This window comes from Pseudorca crassidens, chromosome 1 (genome assembly GCF_039906515.1).
Source record: "Pseudorca crassidens isolate mPseCra1 chromosome 1, mPseCra1.hap1, whole genome shotgun sequence".
Lineage (NCBI taxonomy): Eukaryota > Metazoa > Chordata > Mammalia > Artiodactyla > Delphinidae > Pseudorca > Pseudorca crassidens.
Window position 1 is genome coordinate 87932237 of NC_090296.1, and position 24081 is coordinate 87956317.

A 24081-nucleotide genomic window follows, 5' to 3' on the forward strand; every position below is an offset into this window, starting at 1 on the left:
TTAGCATATGCTCTCTATCATGTTATATAATTATTCTTTCTTTTTAGTGGTTGGAGTAATTAAGTACTAGTCTCTTAGCAGGTTTGATGATTATAATACAATGTTGTCTGTATTCACTATACTGTGCATTAGATCTCTAAGGCTTATTTATTACTTGTTTTAAGTTTGTTCCCATCTTTCCCCACCCACTATGAGCTTTTAAGTGACGATTAATGTACAATTAATCATGATTTCAGGAACATCAGGATCTGATTCCCCAGGACAGGCTGTGGAAGCTGAAGAGATAGTAAAACAGCTTGATATGGAACAGGTGGATGAAATCACTACCAGTACTACTACATCAACTAATGGAGCAGCTTACTCAAATCAAGCAGTTCAAGTGAGATCATCAATAAATGGTTTAGAAGAAGCAGAAGAAACAGTTAATCGTGATATCCCACCCCTTACAGGTAAATAAGATTCCTTTTTTTCTTATACATTTTCATGAATAGTTTGTAAAAATACTACTGTATTTTTTCTTAAATAGGCAGATTAAATGCATAAGTTTTTCTTCCTTGAAGTTAATAAAATTAAAACTGGAAATAAAACTTTTCCCCCCAAATCCAGTCATTTTGAAATTGAATTTTTTTAAGGTTATTTTACTGCATATTAGTCACTTTACAGTTTAATTATGTGTACCGGTCTTACCACTTAGAGAAATTTAACACAGCTAACAAAATAATATGCTTACATTTATGAACATATTTATTATAATTGCACGAGTCTTAGATCCTTAATGTCTGAAGTCCCTACATAGAGGTAGTCTCATACCTTCAGATTTGTTTCATATACAGATGACATTCCCAAAGAAGAAGCTTCTGTTCTTGGGTCTCTCCTATACACAAACTTTGCAGCCTAATCCTGGATGCTTTTAAAGCCCTAACATAATTGTTAGGTCCCTGAGCCAGTTGTTATGGAAATGTAGAAACATGTGAGGTCAGCATTTGTTACTTCTGAGGGTTAGATAGAGGTGGTAGATAGACCACTTCTGAGGTGGTAGATAGACATATAAGGCTAAAAGATGAAATTGTATTCCATTATGATTAAAAGCAGAAATAAAACTGAGGATGGACATCTTTTCCCAGAAGGAGAAGATCTTAGACTTTTATTTTAGATTTGTTTGTTTTTCCTTGTGGTGCCAGATATTTGAGAGAGCCTAGTACATATATATTGGTTGAGAAATAAGTTTGGCAAAGGAAGCAAAATGATGATCTCTCTGATATAAAGGGGAAACTTGAAAAAAAATCATTGAAACAGCAGGATAACATTTAAAGAAAAAATGCATACAACTATGAAACTTATATACAGTGCAACCCTGTATCAGTATGAAGAGAAAAGCAACATAATAGAGTTAAGGTTTATTTTATTTATTTTTTAAATTTTATTTATTTTTGGCTGTATTGGGTCTTCGTTGCTGTGCGCGGGCTTTCTCTAGTTGCAGTGAGTGGGGGCTACTCTTCGTTGCGGTGCGCAGGCTTCTCATCGCGGTGGCTTCTCTTGTTGCGGAGCACGGGCCCTAGAGTGTGCAGGCTTCAGTAGTTGCGGCGCGTGGGCTCTAGAGCACGTGGGCTTCAGCAGTTGTGTCACGTGGGCTCAGTAGTTGTGGTGCTGGGCTTAGTTACTCCGAGGCATGTGGGATCTTCCCAGACCAGGTCTCGAACCCATGTCGCCTGCATTGGCAGGCAGATTCTTAACCACTGTGCCACCAGGAAAGTCCAAGGTTTATTTTAAATTTGTCAAATAAGGAATTCCCTGGCCATCCAGTGGTTAGGACTCTGTGCTCTCACTGCCGAGGGCCCGGGTTCAGTCCCTGGTTGGGGAACTGCTGGGTTGGCCAGAAAGTTTGGGTTTTTCTGTAAGATCTTGAGGGAAAAACCCTAACAAACGTTTTGGCCAACCCAATAAAATCCCCCAAGCCATGTGGTGCGGCACTCAATCAATCAATAACAAATAAAATGTTAATATTGATAATGTTTAATTATAATGTTATAATTTAAGAATAATACTGAACCTAACAAGCAAATCTAATGCTGATTACTTTGCCTGTTGTTACAAGCTAGTGAATGATAAGGTATAGCACAGACTTCAGACGTGCAGGCTCAGCGGCCATGGCTCACGGGCCCAGCCGCTCTGCGGCATGTGGGATCTTCCCGGACTGGGGTACGAACCCGTGTCCCCTGCATCGGCAGGTGGACTCTCAACCACTGCGCCACCAGGGAAGCCCCGAAGCCAGGGCTTTTGACTTCTTTGATGTTTTTTCTGTTTTTGTGCTTCTATATAAACCTTTGTACTCGTTTTTTTCTGACAGCTGTGCCTCCCGGGAAGGGATTTCTATAACTTTAGTTTCTAGAGGGGAATAGTAAGATTTACTCCATTTGTCTCATTCATTCGTTTTTCTAACATTTAATTGAACACGTACTTTTTGTGATGGGCACTATTTATAAAGATGACTAAGATGTGCTTATTGACCCTGAAGAGTATATGATCTAATTGATGAGCCAAGTATACACAAAAATTACTGTACAGTGTGGTGAGTGTTGTTACAAATAAATGAGCAAAATATTGAGGTGGCACATTGCAGTTACTCTGGGAGGATCATGAAAGGAAGAAGTAAAAGTTTTGCTGATCTTCAAATATGAGTATGAGTGACAAAAGTGGTACTTTTCCCCAACTTCAAGAACGTAGCCAGAGAGAACAAGAAGGAAGGAGGCTGGCTCTACCATTTACTTATCTGTGTGACTTTAGATAACTTATTTAAGCTCTCTGAGACAGTTTTCTTAGCTTTAAAATGGCAATAATAATTTAGAGCTTTGAAGGCTAAATGAGATGAAATATGAAAAATGCTTAGCATGGAGGTGCTCGAATACTAATTACTTCCTGTCCCCCTTTCTCTGAGATTAATAGGAATTTGAAATAGTAAAGTGGTAGGAAGATATATTTTTCCATTTGTCCCCTTGTGCTAATGAACCGTTACTGGCATAAAGTTGTTAGAAATGAACAAAAATTCTGCTTTACATCTGTTGTCATTTATTGAACATACACACTGTATTGGCTCTGTCTCAGAAGGTATTAATACATGGTAATAGCAAAAAACATAAGTTTTTATCCTGAAAGACTACTATCCACCAGTATTCCATTCCTATAGATAGAGTACAGCAATTTTTATTGAGGCCCACTGTCTTAGTCCTTTCAGGCTACTGTAAAAAACTACCATTAGACTAGGTGACATATAAACAATAGAAATTTATTTTTCATAGTTCAGGAGTCTAGGAAATCTGAGATCAAAGCCCCAACAGATTCAGTGTCTGGTGAAGATCTGCTCTCTGGTTCATAGATAGCTGTCTTCTTACTGTGTCCTCTTATGCCAGAAGCTCTGCAAGCTCTTTGGGGGTCTTTTTTAAAGAGCATTAATCTCATTTATGAGGGCTCCACCCTCATGACCTAATGACCTCATGACCTCCCAAAGACTCCATCTCCAGACACGATCACATTGGGGATTAGGTTTCAATATATGAATTTTGGGGCAACACAAACATTCAGTCTCTAGCATCCACCTTAAACTTTCATCTCCAAGACATTACCTGTTTAGCTTGTAAGTTAACATTGTCTCAGTGAATTTAAGTTGTAAATATTGTCTTAGAAAATTCCTAACATAATTTCTAAAGCTTTATCAATTGATCAAATTTTAATTCAAACTTAGAATGGACTATGTGTCGTGGAATACAGAATTGTTTCTTGATTATTTTTAAGTTGCTTGTAAATGAGAAGTAAAATAATGGGTCTTCTAAAGCACTGATTTCTATATACAGCATAATTTCTTAACTTCTAAGATCATAGACAACCTTGAGAATCCTGTAAAAATGTACATAAAACATTTTTTCATAAGTCTAGGGGTTTGTAGACCTCTTAAAGCCTGTTCATGGATCTTAGGTTTAAAACTACCTTCGGGATCTGTTGTCAGCACACATATATTGACTGCCTGTATGTACTGTGCACTTTGTGAAGTATTACTGCTATGAGCACCATGAAATTTTTATGGTTATACATACAAACATCATCCAGTTAGAAATGGAAATTTTGTGGAGTGTATTTTCCTAATAATACACTCCACAGTGTAAGTAGTAAATAGTAGGAAATAATGTAAGTAGTAAATTTTCTCTTAGCTGTTAGGGATTTAAATTTTGCTAGCCACGATATAACTTGCCACTTTGTATGTAATGGTAAATTTTTCCTTTGGATCCAGAGTTAGATCTATGTGTTTATAAATTTACTTTTAAATACTGTTTACAAATTATTTCTGTCTTATCTTTAACCTAAAATACACAGGGCTTCAGGAAGATCTTAATAAAAGCAGTAAAAATGTATACTTCATGGAAGCATTAAGTGAGTAAAAGCAACATTTTGTTTTTCACTTTGTTAAATAGCACCAGTAACTCCAGATAGTGGTTATTCATCAGCCCACGCAGAGGCCACCTATGAAGAAGACTGGGAAGTATTTGACCCGTGAGTTTTTTTTTTTTTTCCTTTCTCTCTTTGAAAGGAATGAAAGTACATGTGTAGAGGGGTGGCTAAATGGTATATTGCAAAGAGCATTTGACCTGTAGGTATTAATACTTTGCTGAGTTACTGAAATACTAATTTGTATATTTTCAGTTTTACTTATGTGTTTTATAAGTTTGGTTTACTAGGTTTAAATATGCATTATTTAATTAAAAACTTAAAGATGGGCTGAATTTAGTAATATGTTTTATATTTACAAAAAAGTAGAAATGTTGAAATTTTCTTAAAATTTGATTTATAGCTATTATTTCATCAAACATGTTCCACCACTGACAGAAGAACAACTAAATAGGAAACCTGCCCTTCCACTGAAGACAAGAAGCACACCAGAATTCTCCCTAGTTTTAGACTTGGTAAGTATATTATCTGTAGAGTTAGGGAAAATAAAGGCTTTAAATTCTTTTTAAAAATACTAGCCCAAAATACCTAAAAGAATACAAGTGAATGAATAGCCTTACACATACATTTACTATAAAAACATGTCTTAGGTGTTCTGAAATGTTTTTATTTTAAGCACAGTCTAATGCCAGGGCCTCCCCAATTTGTTGGTTTCCAGTACCCTTTGAAAATAAATTAGGCTTTCTTTTTCTTTTTCTCCCCCAACAACCCCCGCTATTTCACTATTTTTCTATTTAAATTAAATTAATTATTGCCCCCATACTCCTATACCCTTTGTTTTGTTTTTTAATCTCCCAATAAATTCTAATTTCATGGCTAGATTTCAACCTTTTTGGGGGGTGGGGGAGTCCCAGTCATGTTCCCCTGAAGGACCTAGGTCTTAATGAGTTAACCTCATGCAAGACTATACTCCTTTTCTTGTTCCTTTTTTGGGGGGAGGGGCAATCTATGTAATACTTAATACTAAGTATTAGTATTATCTAATACTAATAACTTTATTAATAGACTCTCAAAAGCATGACTTCTTAATGCTGACTAATAAAACCTTTAATATGCTCTCTTGGTGTGAATTTTAAAATTTATATTTTTTTAGGGTACCAGAAGAGCTTTGAAAACTGAATATCTCTTATCTTTTCCTAACCAAATTTAATATATGGTCACCATTATTTACCATCTGCCGGCAATTTCTTGATATTAGCAAAAATATGTATCTATTATATAATACTGGGAAACATTTTACTATTTAAAAGCCTTTGTTACTAGTAACCTATAGTTGGAAATGTGGTTTAGTTCTTATTAAAAAAAATTTTTTTATCTTAAGGAAAAGCATATTTTTAAAATCTTAACTAGCATATATAGTTGTTTTGAGAGTTGAGCACCTTAGCCTTTGCCTAGCCAAAGAGATATAAATAAAATAGGCATCCAGAAGGCCTAAGTATTTAAGGTGTTTATTAGAGGATAAGTAGGCAAAAAAAGAGAAATTTTGAAACTGATTATGAGTAGTTTAGATTTGATATACAGAAACTGAAAAAGATTTTGCTAGATTTTTATGTTAGCAGTTGATGTCATGATAGCAAGTTTGGCCATATAATTTTTAATCCAATGTGGAGGTAAATAGAGAGGGAAAGATAAGAATTGGTGAGCATAAATGAGTAATTTTACAGAATTGGGTAAAGAAGAATGATCAAAATTTAGATAGGCTGTAGATGAAGAAAGTAGAATTAGCTATGATTCAATTATAAGAAAGAGAATACCTTTTTTAAAGATACTAAGGGAATACCTTGAATTGTGTACTCTGATATGCTATTAAAAGAAAATGTGGGTGGACCTAGAGTCTGTCATACAGAGTGAAGTAAGTCAGAAAGAGAAAAAAAAATACCATACGCTAACACATGTATATGGAATCGAAAAAAAAAATGGTTCTGATGAACCTAGTGGCAGGACAGATATAAAGATGCAGACGTAGAGAATGGACTTGAGGACATGGCGGGGTGGGGAAGCTGGGACAAAGTGAGCTTTGACATGTATACACTACCAAATGTAAAACAGATAGCTAGTGGGAAGCAGCTGCATAACACAGGGAGATCAGCTCGGTGCTTTGTGACCACCTAGAGGGGTGGGATAGGGAGGCTCAAGAGGGAGGGGATATGGGGATATATGTATACATATAGCTGATTCACTTTGTTATACTGCAGAAACTAACACAACATTGTAAAGCAATTATACTACAATAAGGTGTTAAAAAAAGAAAAAGAAAATGAGGCATATCTAGAGTGTTTTTTGCTCTTTGCCTCCTCACAGTTTAACTTTAGGTTAAAAGAAACACTCCAGCTAATAAGATGTGGAATCACAAGGTATGAGCATTTGTGTTTCATTTTAATTCATCTTAAACACATTGAAAAATTTGGGGGGTAGTTACTAGCAGCTTTATTTTTTTAAGTGTTGTCACTTTCTACAAATGGAAGCCTTTTTTTTTTTTTATCCTTCAGGATTTGAGAAATATACATATTTGCACATACCTTACGTTGAATGATCCTTACCTTCTTTTCCTCATGAGAAAACAGGGCTTGGTAATCAAAGATGAGAAAGAAGTCTTGATTGACTGCTAATTTAGTTAAACAATGTTTATGTCTATGAAACATGTTCAACAGATACTGAAATATCCATTTTCTAAAATAAAATTCTTTATAAAAGGTTTAAGAATAAGGAGCTATATATAAATAGAAGATATATATTTTTAATAGTTAGATACTAAACTTCCATTGGCAAATTGTAAAAAAAAAAATTAAGAAAGTTTATATGTGGTTTACTTAACAGAAAGTTGGCAACTGCAGGACTCAGAACAGTGGTTGCCAAACATGCGTATGCATCCTAATCACCTAAAAGGCTTATTGAAACATAGATTGCTGAGTTCCTCTCTACTCCTTGCTGAGTTTGAATGATAAGAAATGGAGCTGGAGGTTTTGCATTTCTAACTAGTAGTTCCCAGATGATGCTGATGCTGCTTGCTGTTCTAGCAGCCACACGTGAGAACAAGTGACTTAGAAAATTCTATCCCAGATTGCTATGCCACACACAATAATGTATTATAAATATAAAATTCCATGTATGAATGGGTGCTTTAATAAATGTTTTTGGTGAGCATGAATACATAAAATTATCAATTGAAATGTCGTAATATCTTGGTTCATTCAATATGTCCTTTTTATTTTAAGGATGAAACACTAGTACACTGTAGTTTAAATGAGCTAGAAGATGCAGCACTTACTTTTCCAGTCCTTTTCCAAGATGTCATTTATCAGGTAATTAAAACTTTTTAACTTGAGTTTTGGCCTGTTAGATATTTTGAACCAAGAAATCTTCTGTAAATTTTTTTTTTTTGGTGAAATTTAATGTGTTTATTCCTAATGGATTTCATCTGTATTTTAATGATTTAGTAACACAAAGTAGCATCATGCTAAATAAATAACTACATAAAACAACATAAATGTTACCAAAAAAATGTGAACTTTTTTTACCCATTGCTCTCTGCTAGTTTCATAACCTGTTTGCCAGCAGGTGGAGGCAGGAACACTGACATCTTAGGTCCCCGAGAGCTTGCCAGGTTAACACTTGGCGTTGTTGTTGTTTTTCCAAAACCCAATTAATAGGAAGAAACCTTATTCCTTGTTGGTCATTTTTATTGCCTTTTGTAGTGTATGGTGTGTAGGTTGCAGTGTAGTAGATCTACTTTATTTTAATCACAGAATTCCAGGACACTCTTCTAGTTACTGCTTTACTTAAAAAATTAGAGTATAAGTATTTCTTCCTCCTCTGTGTCGATGGACAGGTAACAGTGCAAAATACAAATACCATTTACATTTCACTGCAGATTATGTGTGTTGACCATAGGTTTTACTTTATGTTTCAGATTTTCCTATTATATAATTTGAATTAATATATGTGAATACACTTCAAAAACTACGACGTGCCTTTCTGTTCATGGAGGTTGTTATTGAACTAGCATTACCTTCTTATAAACCAGTTGTTGAAGGATTGGGAAAGGGTCAAAAACTTTGTTGTTTGTCAGGTGGAAGCCAACCCAAGGATTAACTAAATAAAGTCACAGAACATTTACCATGTGAACAATGAAAAGGTGTTTATGGTTGTTTATGTGCTCTTAATAGGCAGTTAGAATACGTGTATAGTTTTCTTGGCACATGATAGTTATTATAGCTCGGAAATCATAAAATTTTAGAGTTAAATAGTTTGTGGTTCAGGATCTACTTTACCTACGTTATCTTGTAATCAGTCATAAGAGGATTTAAGCAGTTATTGTCAGTTCTGGTTTAACCTAGAAAGGTACTGTAGGTATGGTAATATCTGGATACTATCAATATATTTATTTCCCTTTTATGTAAACTGATTTTAGTTCTGATATAGATCAGAGGATGAGCGAAATATACATAAAAATGAGGGATTTTAGGGTTTTGAATTCCTTTTTAACTGTATATTATTTGTTTAAGGTAAATCTTTTTCTTAAGACATTTTCTGCCAAATAGGTTGTTCTTGTTTAGTGTAATTCAAGGACAGGAGTCTTGTGGCAAATATAAATAGCATGGCAATATGTTCTCTCTTTTTAGCTTGATAACCTTGTTTTTATGTTCAAAATTGCCCTTAAAAACAATGGCTTTCAGGCTTTTGAATTTGGAAAAGAAAACTGTTACTGAAAACTATAAATAATTATTTTGATGTGATTTCTTAAGCTTCCAGATTTGAAATTTATTTCTGATAGATGGTTTTGGTCTGTTTACATAATTTTTAGTAGTGAAATAAGAAACTTGGAGAGTAGATGAGTTTGATTTCCCTTTCATGAGTGTATTTCTTTTCAGTGTGACCATAAAATTGAATTTTTTTCTTATTGCTTCCACCATTTCTTCTTTAGTTCTCTTCTTTATAAAATTCTTACTGTTTCCTGTGGATCCAGACAGTTGTCTTATTTTGAATAAAAGGCTCCTAGCAGTGCATATGACTAATATAAAAAAAACTTCATATGTACTGCATCTACCTCTGTGGAATTCAAAGAATTCTTTTTCTTATATATCTGAGTTATACTTTCTGAAACAGGAAAATTAAATGAGCTAACCTAAATCAGGAGCAATGAGCAGGAAGTTTGAATCTTAAAAATTATAGAGATGATTGTATTTTAAAATGATTTAGTTACTACATCATGTACAGAGTTTAGTTCCCTTTCAGTAAGTTTTGAGGATGTCCATAGTTAATACTGGATTTCTAGTTTTGGCATAGCCATTCTGTCTGCTTTTTAAAAAATAACTTTGAAGAAATCTTGGGTTAGGGTTCCCCCAGTTTTCAGACCAGCAAGCTCCCTTTAAACAGGGAATGATGTCTTTTAAACTTTCAGTGGTGTTGTCTCCATCTACTGGCAAAGAAGAAATATACACAAGGGTCTGGGATGATCTAAGAGATTTTGGAGAAACCACATTATTAGGTAAGATGTAACTTACATGTTTAACCACTACAGTATAATGTGGCCCACTTAAAGGTAGAAACCTGTAAAATACTGTATATACTCTTAAAAAAATAATTTGTTGAGATGAAATTCACAACATAAAATTAACCATTTTTAAGGGGGAACAGTTTCATGGCATTTATATACTCTTGAATATGTCAATTCCATAACATTTATGTATATACTCTTAAAAATAAAATGGTAATGTTAAGATAGGATCAAATTCTTCATCTGATTCAAAGCTAGATAAATTTCCTCTTGGAACTTTTGTTACTTTTGCTTTTTGTTTATGGTAAGTTTGTTATAGTAGAACCATATCTAATGTTAATTCTATTTGTTACTCTCTTTCTTTCAAAACAATTTAAAATATAAGTTGTCTTACGTATCTTTTGATAATGGTCTGTATCAGGGGTTGGCAAACTTTTTCCTTTAAAGGGCCAGTTGTTAATATTTTAGGTTTTGCAGTCTGTGTTACAACTACTTTTTCTGCCATTGTAGCATGAAAGTAGTCCTAAACAATACATAATGAATAAGCAATGACTGTGTCCCATTAAAACTTTATTTACAGAAATAAGTGATGATCTGGATTTGGCCCAAAGGCCATAGTTTGCTGACCCTTGGTCTAATAATTATGAGAGTATATGCAATAAATTTACATATTCAAATTATAAGTGGAAGTAAGTAATCAAATGTTCATCAAAATTCTTGTTAATATATAGAGAGATTTAAAATTAGGTCCACTGTAACCTGGTTATGGGCTTTCTTAGGTTTATTCAGATGAAAGTTTGAGGGAAATTTAAGGTGGTCACTACTCACGTTTAAAGATTGCCTTACTTCATGATACACACTCTTCTTTTGATTGATAAGTAGGACTCAACCTAGTTAATGCAAGACTTAGAATATATGAGGATGTAGATTATTCAAGCCTCAATTAGTACCTTGAATGTATTTGAATTTCCATTTCTCTAGGAGATAAACCTAAAAGATCCAACTCAAATTAAAATTTTGATATATGTTACCACTGACACTATACAGATAGACAGATCGTAGTTTGTGTATATGGAGAAAAAGTCATTTGAAAGAAGAACTGGATTTTTAAAGTGAGGGTGTGGCATTCACAAAGGCAAAGTATATGGATTTTTGTTTGAATGGGTCTTTTCCTCTCCCTTAATTGGTAGTTTTTCCATGAATTGTTTTACAGTTAGATATTGGGAAACGTATTTATTCATAGAATGGTACAAATGCATTTGATATCTGGAAAAACAAGTGCGTGATCAGTTCCAATGCACATGTTTTAATTTTTATATTTAGCTTATATTGACACATTGTCAGGAAATCCATCTCGTGGTGTTACTCAGTTAAGAGGTCTCCACTGTATTTAGTTTCTGTTCCTGCAGATCCACCAATTCAAGACTCTAGGTCATCTCACTCCCTCTTCCATCCAGAAGATGACTTCTATCCACAAGCAGGACTGAATCAAAAGACAGATTTTTCACTTAGCTCTTGAGCTGAACCACCTCCTCAATGACCTTCCTCTGTCTCCATCAAGAACTGGAGCTCAGTTTTTTGAAGATGTAATAGAGCTACTCAGCCCAAACGTGGCTAATTGAAGACAAAAAGAAGATGCCTCATATGTTTCACTACAGTGCAACCAAACGTAACTGTGTTGTCCAACTCCTCATTCTGTAAAGTATGGCAGGGGCATCTGATTTTTGACTCTGTTCACCAATAAGACTTTAGCCAGTCAGTGGCTTTCTGAAGATCAGTAAAATCAACAAACTTTGGGTCAGCTGTCCAGAAATCAGATTGTGGTAAGCACTCAAGGAGAGATAGGATCCTGTAGGGAGCTACTTGCTAAAGGATGCTTTGTTTTAATAGTAGAGGTTGCCTTTATGGGAAAAGTTGGGGGGAGAGGTGGGTGGGAAGCCCCATGTTAGCAAAGCTCAGCCTCTTCCTCATTATTATAGTTTGTTTTCTTGGGAAACTTACAACATAGGATAATTTTCATAAGGATCTCAAATATTTTATACCACAGAAAAATAGAAGTAGAGGGTCAGTGGCATCTATCTCTTTTCCACAGTCTAGGAAGAAAAGTCAGCATTATTTTTGCTTCACGAAGAAAAAAGCAATCGTTTAAATGAAGAGTTTTGTTAGTAAACACCTAATGAAGTTTTTCCTCCCCTCAAGCTCTGACTTAAATTGATACTAAATAAGAGGCATTTTGTTTTGACATTCATAAAGCATAATTTTATTGTACAAAAGTAGAATGTAGGGCTTCCCTGGTGGCGCAGTGGTTGAGAGTCCGCCTGCCGATGCAGGGGACAGGGGTTCGTGCCCTGGTCTGGGAGGATCCCACGTGCCGCGGAGCGGCTGGGCCCGTGAGCCATGGCCGCTGAGCCTGCGTGTCCGGAGCCTCTGCTCCTCAGCGGGAGAGGCCACAACGGTGAGAGGCCCGCGTACCGCAAAAAAAAAAAAAAAGTAGTATGTATTTTGTTCCTTAAAACATCTGGGGTCATCGACACAGTATTGAGGATAAAAGTAATATTTTATATCTGGTAGGGAAGAATATTTTGATAACTAATTGTGAGTCAATATTTTAAATAATTTTAAAGTAATTTTTCCATCCTTATAGCTAGTCATTGGCACTAATTTTTTCATCATGGTTTGTATTCTTTATAAATGTATCTTCAAATTAGAAGAAGTTCATTTAAAAATACAGAAAATTCTTGTTCAGTAACTAAAAATATTTTGCAAATATAGGAGATGTGACAGTTGATTACTAAGCATATTAAATTGGAGGCTTCAAAATTTAGAATTTGTTTTTAAAGGCAACATTTGTGGGGGTTTTTTTTTTTGCTCTTAAAATGAGTAAACTTGACTTTAAGATAAACACATTAATATTTTATATATATGCACAAATATGTGTACATACATATTTAAATTCAAAAATTATATATGTATATTGTATATATATTATATATATATGTAAATGGCCATGACTTGAAAAGTATGCTTCGTTGCTAATTTTTAATATACCTTCTGTATGAATACATTAAGCACTTTATCCCTTTGGGACTCCATAAGAAAATATCTTTTCAAATTTATTTCTATTTAATACACTATAAGGTTTTGCAGAAGGTTTTAGTTTGGGGGTTTTGTTTGTTTTTATTTTTATTGGTTCTGATGTTTTAGTATTTACCTATTCATCCTCAGATTGATCCACCTACAAATACTATCCCCAGCAGCCTCTTATTGGAACTGTGTGAAGCAAAAGGTGACTTGTAAAATCACCCAATGGGTTATGAAGTTGAGGCCTCCACAAGGCCTATCTGAGCAACCCTCTTTCTATGGAGAAGGTTTGGGTTTTGTCTCTATGATCTGGTATTGATGCTAAGACAATGTTAACTAAGTTAAATAGTTAAGTAATCAGTTGACTTACTTTACGTCTTCTAAAAGTATAGATATGGCTTTCTCTTTGAGTTGAGGTTGCCCAGTTCTGCCCCCATAAAATCCTACTCATTCCAGCTATTCTCCTTATGGCTGATTACTTTTAAATAATAAAGTGGATAGTAATAATAGCTATTAGGAGTCTCAGTGTGCTGGCACTGTTCTAGGTGCTTTATATGTATTAACTTATTTAATAAACAACACTATATAGGTACTGTTATTATATGCATTTTATAGATAAAGAAACAGAAGTGTGCAGAAGGGTTAAAAAAAATGGTAGAGCCCCTTGTATACCTGTGGTATCTGCTAATACCTGTAGCATCTCTTCTTCACATTGTTCAGTGTTGTTAGTTTTCTACTGTTTTAACTTATTACTGCTGATTAAATAGATAGCATCCACCAATCATCTTTTTATTTAAAGGTACCTACTCTTAAGTAGGTGAATACCACCAAATTTATCTTTTTGTTTTCCTTCCTGCAACAGTGTAGCAATAAGTTCAAAGGATTTCATGGAAAAACTATTAAAGATACTTCTTTTTGAATATGTTAGGGTCATATTATCTGTGCTTAAAACCATTTAGAAATATTTTTCCTAAAAAGATCCACATGTAAGAAATTTTTTTTCAATTTTGCCCACAAATTGAAATTGCTTATCTTTTGGATGTTTTCTCCCCCTACCCCCCTTTTTTGGTTGTGCTCATAAAGTTACCTAGATAACTTAGATAATGGTTTGGTAAACTAATAGTCAGAAATTCGTGTATATAACTTGACATTGCATATTTAGACATGAATTTGACTTTAGGCAGACTGTCAGAAAATATTTGTAATTAATTTATAACTGGCTTGCTATTTTAATGACTATTAAATCTAGTTCCATTAACCATTTATTGCCTGTTAGGATCATCTTACATGCACAGTTATAGGACATCCTCTTGTACTAAAGAAAGTACAGGCTGACTGTCAGATATTGTTCAAATCAAGTAGTGTTAGTGTACTGTTAATGTAATATTATTTTTCTATAATATATTTATCATTTTTCTATATAAAATTTAAGTTTTGGTAAAATCAGCCCACGATATATTATACAAGATTAGTTCCATTATCACTATTTTGCAGATATTATTCTAGTAGATTTTGTTTTAAAAGTTTACATCATGAACATATAATGAAGTAAGTGAGGGAGATTAAGAAGTACAAACTTCCAGTTACAAAATAGAGTCACGAGCATGAAATGTACAAAAATTTTACATAATAAACATTTCATAACATGAACATCTTTGGGTAGTAGGCAGTCTTATTTAAGACATGTTTTGGGTATGGTATTTTTGTATAACAGTTGTTCATTATTATAGTATTATGCATTATTTTAAAACTGACTTTTTCAAAATATATTTGGTTTAGTGATAGATTAAAACTATGTGTTGTGTAGATAGAATAATTGCTGTATATTTGGAGGAATATATGTATATCAGCCTGAAATGAAACGTATGGCCTAGTCTTACATTTGAGAGACTATATCATTTTGAAGAATTGCAGGTTTGAAGAAGGATGGTTTCTGAAGTACTAAGTAGTAGAAGAATGTAGAAAATAGGAAGTAGGCAGCTTGGGACAGGAATCTTTGTTACGAGAAGGTTAGGAGAAGAAAAATGGAGTTAAGAGCATCTGTGGAATAGATTTTGAAGCATTTGGAAGCATGTCTATGTGTGTATCTGTATGTTTGTATATCTCTGACCTAATACAATAAGTGATCGTAGTCTCACTGTATTATACATACCTTAAAATTGTTCTTATTTCCTACTGGACAGTGCTTAGTGCTTCTTAACTTCTATATATTTCTGCTTTAATATATCCATCCAAATGAGTTAGACCTTGTTGGCCTTATGTCTCTATTTCTTTTTTTATTATAAATTTTTTGTTTTATTTATTTATTTTGGCTGTGTTGTGTCTTTGTTGCTGCACGCGTGCTTTCTCTAGTTGCAGCGAGTGGGGGCTACTCTTTGTTGCGGTGCATGGGCTTCTCATAGTGGTGGCTTCTCTTGTTGCGGAGCATGTGCTCTAGGCACGCGGGCTTCAGTAGCTGTAGCACGCGGGCTCAGTAGTTGTGGCATACGGGCTCTAGAGCACAAGCTCAGTAGTTGTGGCGCGCGGGCTTAGTTGCTCCACAGCATGTGTGATCTTCTCGGACCAGGGCTTGAACCCGTGTCCCCTGCATTGGCAGGCAGATTCTTAACCACTGCATCACCAGGGAAGCCCTATGTCTCTATTTCTATTTTTCTTTCTGAGATTTTACCTTTTCAGCACATGGCAGAACCTCCTGTGGTCCCAGCCACATCCTAGCTTGCTGTTACTTTGTACCTTTCTACATTCCTTCCCCACCCCCACCCCCCCGCTAACCATCTCAGTTTCTGCCTGTATCTTTTAATCCTGAAACACCTTCCTGTGTGTCAAATGGTGAATCTGTTCTGAGAATAGGAACATTTACAGTCAACAGTTATTCTGTTCTCATGGTAAGGAAACACTCTAGCATTATATTCCTCTATCTCAGTGCCACCTTTCATCCCCAGTGAACAGGTACATTATGAAAGTAATATCAAATTTTAAGATGTGTTTTATATTTAAGTATAGTCAAAGTAGTAGAATGCATAATGAAGTTATAGTTTTGACATAATCAGGAAGTCACTGTGTAAGAAGTTGGAAAATGTCACCTTTGTACAGTGCTCCACTTATTATGCTTAGATAATACTGTTTAAATAGAAGTATTCCTTTACAGTGGAAGTGTTTTAGTGTTCAAAGGAGACAAATCCCAAATTGTAGAGGCCCTGCTTATTTTACTTTACAATATGGAGCGAGTGATAGCAGGGATATTGAAAGCAAATGAAAACATGTATACATACGCAAAAATGAAGTATTTTTGGTTATTAAATGCATTTAACTGATAAGCCTTCTTAGCAATAAACAGAAGGCTCTGATGGTTCATGGTTTATCATCCTCCATGAGATAAGGTAATTGAAAAAAAGTATTGGCCGAATTGTGGGGTTTTATCAGTTAAGGTAGAAATGTATCTAAATCTATCAGTTACTTGGATTATCAAACAAATAAGGTGTGTTGAAAACTAAACCAAACTATACCAAATATTTCACAATGTAAATGTTAAAATTAATTAGAAGCACAACTCTAGTTAAAAATTTTATACCTCATCCTAAGTGATAGGGATTGGATACTAAGGATTTCGTCATATTTATTTGCTAGGGGTGGGGGGTGTGTGGCTTACTTGGTTTTTGATTAGTCAAGATGCTGAGATAAACTGCCTAATAGGCTTAAAAATGAGTAAACCTTTATTATTCTAGCCTGTAGGCAGGGATAGAGTGATATTATTAGCATATTAATGTTTGAAATTGGTCTTCCACAAGTGATCAGTTCTTAAGGAAATTCAGTAGTTGTCCCTGTGTAGTATGTAGTCTTGCCTCTCTTTCTCTATTTTGTTTATATTGCTTAAGTTCAGGCAATTATATTTAATTTACTTAACAGATTTTTATCATGTACTTACTATATATTTGGCATTGTCTTATGCCCTTTGGGCTTCAGAACTTACAAAGACTGGTAGTACATAGTCCCTACCTCCTAATATCCTTTGCCTGATTTCCCTGTTCTGCCCTAAAACATTCCTAGAACTAGATTTTTATCATAAGGGCATTTTTGTTTAGATGTGTATTGACAACAAAATTAAATTCCATGAAGCCTAAATTTTGAATTTGTTGCCACCACAGCTTTTTAAAAAAAATCTGAATCAAGTGAATCTGGTGCATAGGCATTCTATAAGTATTTGTTGTTCATGTTTTTTGATGTTAATAATCACCTTTGAGTAGAGTACAAACTTTTCTTTTTATAAATTTTTGTCACAAAATAAATACAATTTAAAGGAGTCAAATTCTTTCGTAAATCAGTTTTAGTGGTTGCTCATGGCTTATATTTCTGTGCTTTTTGAATATTGAGTATATTACAAGAGCTACATTAAATGTAGGCAAAAAGAAGACAGAAATAAGAAAATAATGTATTTAAGTCAGTTCTTTGGGTACTGTAGTCTTTCCTGATATTGTCAGTTGATTTTGATAACTGGTGTATTTGACTGTTATATTTTCAATCTCAAGTAGCCCAGTAGCGCTAATTTAGATACCACATCTGAATCAGTAAGTATAGAACAAGATTGATTTCTGAAAAATTCCAGTTATTTAAACCCACCAATCCAGACATCTCTTTCTTGAACATTATTTACCTTAATAGAAATTTAAAATAAAGGTACTCTTAGCAGGTGATTGTTAAGAAGAAATTCTGAGTAATTATTGAGGAAGGTCATTGAGATAGGTCAGCTAGAGGTGGATATACAGCCTGCCTAATAATTGGATGGATGCTACCTGGCTGGAAGATGGAGCTGATTGGTGGATCAAAATCTCAGAGGGAAACCTGCCATTTTTAGTTTAAATGTTTATTAAAATTATATTCCATGAAGTACTATTATATGCTGCTATTTAACTATTAAAAAGTGAAATGATCACCAACGATTATTATTACCCTACCAAAAGATTGTTTTAAGTACCTTTTGGTATATGTGAAATGTATTTGGTTGAGTGGTACTTAGTAAACTTTTGTATTACTTTAACATATGAACTTTTAAATTATATCCAAAGTTAGAACATATCTTATAAATAAGTTGTTCCTGTTTTATATGTTTGTTTGCTGAAGCCTATCTTTGTATTTTTTCAGGTTTACGTGAGATTAAGACCATTCTTCAGGGAATTCCTGGAAAGAATGTCTCAGATGTATGAGGTAAATATACTTAAGCTAATTATATAAGTATTTTTATTTTATTCAATATAGTACCCATATTTAGATCATGTATAATGATTACTTCTTTTCCCCTGAATTTGTAGATCATTCTTTTTACTGCTTCTAAGAAGGTGTATGCAGACAAGTTACTGAACATACTAGACCCTAAAAAGCAACTGGTCAGGTAAATTTAATTAAGAAATAGTGGAAATGTCTGTCACACTGATCTATGAAATTACTATGCTTCTACTTAATTTTGATAGCCATTTTCAGTTGGCTGCATATATAGAGATTTGTGTGTTAAATGGGGAAAATAAGTGAATTTTTTTTTAAGCCCCAAAAGTCTTTAAGAGTTCCTAATTATTTAACTCCAGACAGACGTTCTTTAAAGGATACAAAGATCAAATGTATCCTCACTTCTTTTGGGATTGGGAGGAGGTTGGGGGTATGTGGAATTTTTCACTGTGTGCATGATGTTTTCCCTTCCTTCTGTCTCTGAGATAATGCATGTGTTGTCATCTTTTTAATGGCTTAGAGAAATAAAAGTTAATTTTAACAAAAAGGATCAAATTAAACTCTTTTGCTTTTTTCAAGAGCAAATTTATCTTTCATGGAAAGAAAATGTTACATGAAATCTAACTGGAAATTGCAGTTGGTTTAGTCACTCAGGTTTTCCTGATCTGGACTCAGTTCCTTCTGTGTGTCCTGAGCCAGCAGATGCAGTGTGTTCCTGGTTAGATGGGAGTGTGTTCCTGGTTAGATGGGAATTTAAAACAATTTGAAAATTAGTTTCATTATTTCTGTCAACTGAAGTGAGATACCAAGACTCAGCAGTCTTGCTGCATCCTCTAAGGTATAGGAGTTAATGTTTGAGTTTTGATCAAGAGCTGAGATGCCACAAAAGGCTCCTAAAAGCTTTAATAGCTGGGTGTTCATTGTCTTGAATACTTTCTCCCATACTGTCTTAGTGGAAAATCCTAAACTTAATTTCTACTGTTAAAAGTACCTGTATTATTGAGTGGTTTCAGCTATGGTGAAAGGCTTTTCCTAATGTCCACATTTAGGAGATTTTTCCCTTGTAAATAGAATGTGATTTTTTTTTTTAATCTAAAGGATCAAAATGTGTCCTGTAGTCAGTTTCCATTTTATCTTCCATATAAGCAAGCTTCAGACACACAAATGAAAATGTGTGTGTTTCATAAAAGTATATAATTTATTATAATTTATGCTCATTTTACCTAACTTTTATAAAAGCATACAAGTGATTTTGCTCTCATGACTTCATTTATTCTGAAGATTTCTATTCAGCCCCTCCAATGTTCCAGGGAACAGTGGTGAGCAACACAAGCCCTTCCCTCTTGGAGCTTTCATTTTTACTAGGGGACAAATCATAGTCACACAGTTACGTTACAAATTAAAACCCCTCTTTTAAACTAGTTTTATAAAATCTACACATTTGGGAGTTTAAACTTGTTTTATCTAGTTGTATTTTGAAAAAGTTAAAACAGGAAAAACTTTTTGAACAGTATATTGAATGCGTTAGAGTGCTTTAGGGAATCATCTATGTTGATGACAAGGTAGACTCAGAAATTCCTGTGATCTCTGAATCCTGTGAGTCCGAATGCAAATTTGATGACTAGCAAAAGTAGTTTCTTTCTAAAACTGCAAATACATGCTATTGACCCTCAGATTCCTGAATAACTGGAAGGGGTTTAGTATAATTTAATTAAAATAATCATTAGTATCCATATATATATATTCAGCTGTCTCCTGTGTCTGGTGAATTTGCTGCTATTGGAGAAGAGTTATCAATAGTGATTTGCAGTTATGTGCTGTACCTGCCTCTCCAATTTCCTCGTATCTAAATGTTTATACAAATAAAATATGGAATCTTACTTAGGTCCAACCAGGACTTAAATTCTTTTGCCTAGTCTTATTTTTTTCAAAGTAGGACTGTCTTTAAACCTTTCAGAGGTAGGTGATCATTTAACTCATGAACATTTAATTAAAAGCATTCTTTGTAATAAGGGAAAAAGAATTGTTTATACTACATTTTGTCTGGTTTTAAAATTCTTCCACTTTTCCATCACCATTGGCCCTGATTAAAATATCAGTTTTGTTGTTATTAGAGCTATGGCAGATTTTGTTGGTAGAAAATGCCCCTTTCTTGAAATTGGATAATTCAAAATATAGGTATGTGTAAGCCCTAGCTCCTGAAAAATTGTATAGTGGGATTAAGACACAAGGAAGCCAAACTACCAAATGAATTAATGTATGCAAGTGGAGTATTTCAAGGTGATCTGTATCAGTTATTAGTAATATTCAGAATCTAATATTCTGAGTGCTAAATGGAGATTAATTATTACAAGTATATAAATATTATTATAAAACCTTAATACCTTTTTAAAATGATATAGCATTTTTCAGTTTCATTGGTGAAAGATAAGTTTACATTTGTAATACTTAAATCTGAATTCATCTTTTCATTCAATCCCTGTTTTTTCAAATGATCTCTCACCCCCCCACACACACACGCATGCAATTAAAATAAAGATGGGTGTTTGGGAAAAGTTGAAATGATGGAATGTTTTGGCCTCTGCACCTTTCCTCAAAAACTATAAGAGAAACTAAAAACATTTTTTAAAAATGCCAACACGGAAACATTCCTTCTTATATTTTCTGTTCTGGCATGTGCAGGGATAGGGAGGCTGTGTGGTCTTCTGGTTAGAGCAAAGGACTGGGAGCCAGGAGGATCCTGGGTTCCAATGCGGGGCTAACCACTGACTTACTGTGTGACCTTGGGCAAGTCACTTGACCTCCTTGTGCCTCAGTCAACCATCTGGAAAATTGGTTAAAAAGCAGGACCTCGATGACAACCAGATGCTGCATCTGAACTGAGCTTTCCTGGGTAAATAAATTACAAAAACAATTTACAGAGTTTTTAATCCCTCTTTATCATTTAATATAACATTTTGGGATAAAACAAAGTTCTTTAAGGCATGGTAATATTTGATTGTAAGGTTTCAATAATTGCTAAGAATTTTTTTTTTTTTTTTTTGCGGTACACGGGCCTCTCACTGCTGTGGCCTCTCCCGTTGCGGAGCACAGGCTCCGGACACGCAGCCTCAGCAGCCATGGCTCACGGGCCCAGCCGCTCCGCGGCATGTGGGATCTTCCCGGACCGGGGCACGAACCCATGTCCCCTGCATCGGCGGGCGGACTCTCAACCACTGCGCCACCAGGGAAGCCCACTAAGAATTTTTATAATAAAACTGTAGCCCAAAGCTTAGGCCCACACTTGCATTTGAATTTCCTTTGTGAGAGAAAATGATAAGGCTTAACTTGAAAAGCCTATGGTATGTGTATTGTATATGTGTTTCAGTATATGTTGTGCTTTTTACATATATATATATATATATATATATATTTTTAGTTAATTTGTTTTTACTTTTATGTTTAGGCACCGGCTTTTCCGCGAACATTGTGTTTGTGTACAAGGAAACTATATAAAGGACTTAAATATCCTTGGAAGAGATCTTTCAAAAACTATAATAATTGACAACTCACCACAAGCCTTTGCATATCAGGTAGGAAGAGGGTTGCTAAACAAACTCAGACAAATGCTGCCAAAAGATTTGATGGGATAACAGAATTTTCACTGGTGGAATTTCCCTGTTTAGTGTCATCTTTTAGAATTAGGAATGCCAAATTAGTATATTCCTTGTGGAAATTTTTCTTTTAAATGAAGTACAACATACATAAAAATATGAGTAGTAAGTCTGAAGTAGTAAATCCCTAAGAAGGGACTATAAGATATATATCATTTAATAGCATTCTTATCTATTGTTAAATCAGTAATTTGATTATAAACATGTTTCAGAATTATGAATAGCTTAACCATGTTCTTCTGGTCTGTTTGATTTGGCATTTCAAAATATTTTCTTAGACTATTTTGTCAATATGTTTGTACCCTTTGTCAATGATTCTTAGAAATATAAATTCAACTAGAGGGAATTCCCTGGCAGTTCAGTGGTTAGGACTCAGCACCTACACCTGCTGAGGGCCCAGGTTCCATCCCTGGTCAGGGAACTAGGATCCCGTAGGCCATACAGCACAGCATATGATAGATAGACAGATAGATAGATAGATAGCAGACAGACTGACAAGAGATTAGCCATCCTTGCAAGATATATTTTACATTATGAGTATGTTCATGTGATATGGCTGAGATTTTCTTCAGAATAAATCAGTACAGAACTGGAATGGTGGAAAGTGGGTTGGGTGTAGATGAAACAAGCTTTGCCCGTAACTTTTCTGTTTCAAAAATGTCCATAATAAAACGTAAAAAAGAATACATGGGGAAAAATTGCATATATGGTATTGAAGTATGTTCAGTTTAGGTCACTACTTTTATTCACTTGCATTTTGAAATAATGTTTTTAAGAATTGGTTCGTAAATAAAATAATTTCAGTTATCCTCCATCTCAAACACAGTGTTCTGCATAAATGTTAAAAGATATTTTATCCTAGAGAATATTTACTATAAAACAAATATGGTTTGTATTTTTGTTTTTAGACCAATGAAATACCATTGAGTCAATTTGTTATGTTCCTACTATGTTTCAAGTTATCTTGCTAGTTGCTGGGAATAAAATAATGGGACACAGTCCCTGTGTAAGAGTATATGCTTTCTAATAGTATTCTCTGTTGAGATTGGTAAAATTCCTTTATTCAAAATGCCTAGCATTGACTAATAATATTTCTTGAATGAATAATGTTTTTAGTTATGTTAATGCAAAACTTGTTTTAATGAATATTTCTTATTAAGTTTTATATACACTAAGAATAAATTACTCTGAAAAACCAATTATGTTTCAGTTCCTTCCTTAACATCTGTCTCTTGCACTATTAAGCTGTCAAAGAATATGACAGACATAAACTCTGATGGCATTCCTTTTTTCAAAGGAACTTACTGATTAATGTTTACTAAAATCTGTTACTTTTAAGCTTTTCCAAAGTAGGCAAAATGTAAATGAAAAGAGTTAATTACTTATTTTTCACTTTAGCTATCTAATGGAATCCCTATAGAAAGCTGGTTTATGGATAAAAATGACAATGAACTTCTAAAATTGATTCCATTTCTGGAGAAGCTAGTAGAACTGGTAAGTATATCTTATCATTTTGTTAGGTTTTTGTTGCTTTAACTCTGTTGAAATAAATCTTCTCAGTTGCTTTATGTGTACTAACTTTAAGTCAACATGGTGGGACATTAGAGCAGAGATTGAAAAAAGATTACAAGCATTTTTGAAACTTATAAATTATATTAAAATTATGTTTATCAGTATTTAAAAATTTATGTATCGAATGTTTTATTTTACCAGACTTCCTCTTGCTAACTAGTTGTTACTAACTAGTTTTGTTAAATTGATTTTGTAGTTCAGGTCTAGAATTAATGCTTATGGTACTGAAACTTTATTCTGGGAACTTTTTCCTCTGTGTCCATGGATTAATTTTAAAACTACTATATAAAGTAGAATTCATTGACTGAATGCTTTACCTATCTTTTGGTTTGACCTCTTATTGCATAATTGTTCTTACAAAATTAATACATTAATGATAGGCTTTTTTTTTTAATCTAAATTTAACTGCTTCTGTGTAGTATCTTTTTATTTGGCAAACAAAATAATGTAAATTATAAAATATTGATAAATGGTGGTATAGTTTCTTTGCAAAGTAAGAATGTTCATAATGTTATGGGGATCATGTCTTTGAAATTACGTGGCTTTTAAAATGTCTATTTCTCC

General features: G+C 34.0%; 1 protein-coding gene across 2 annotated transcripts in view; it reads left to right on the top strand.

The window, feature by feature from the left end:
- CTDSPL2 (CTD small phosphatase like 2) overlaps positions 1-24081 on the top strand; it is a 71305-nt gene that overhangs the window by 42291 nt on the left and 4933 nt on the right. For both annotated transcript variants that reach the window (XM_067745547.1, XM_067745543.1), the window contains exons 5-12: positions 237-449; positions 4464-4542; positions 4841-4952; positions 7713-7799; positions 18215-18277; positions 18382-18461; positions 21738-21864; positions 23344-23439. In XM_067745547.1, the coding sequence (XP_067601648.1) occupies positions 237-449; positions 4464-4542; positions 4841-4952; positions 7713-7799; positions 18215-18277; positions 18382-18461; positions 21738-21864; positions 23344-23439 (857 nt within the window). The remainder of the gene's footprint in view (positions 1-236; positions 450-4463; positions 4543-4840; positions 4953-7712; positions 7800-18214; positions 18278-18381; positions 18462-21737; positions 21865-23343; positions 23440-24081) is intronic.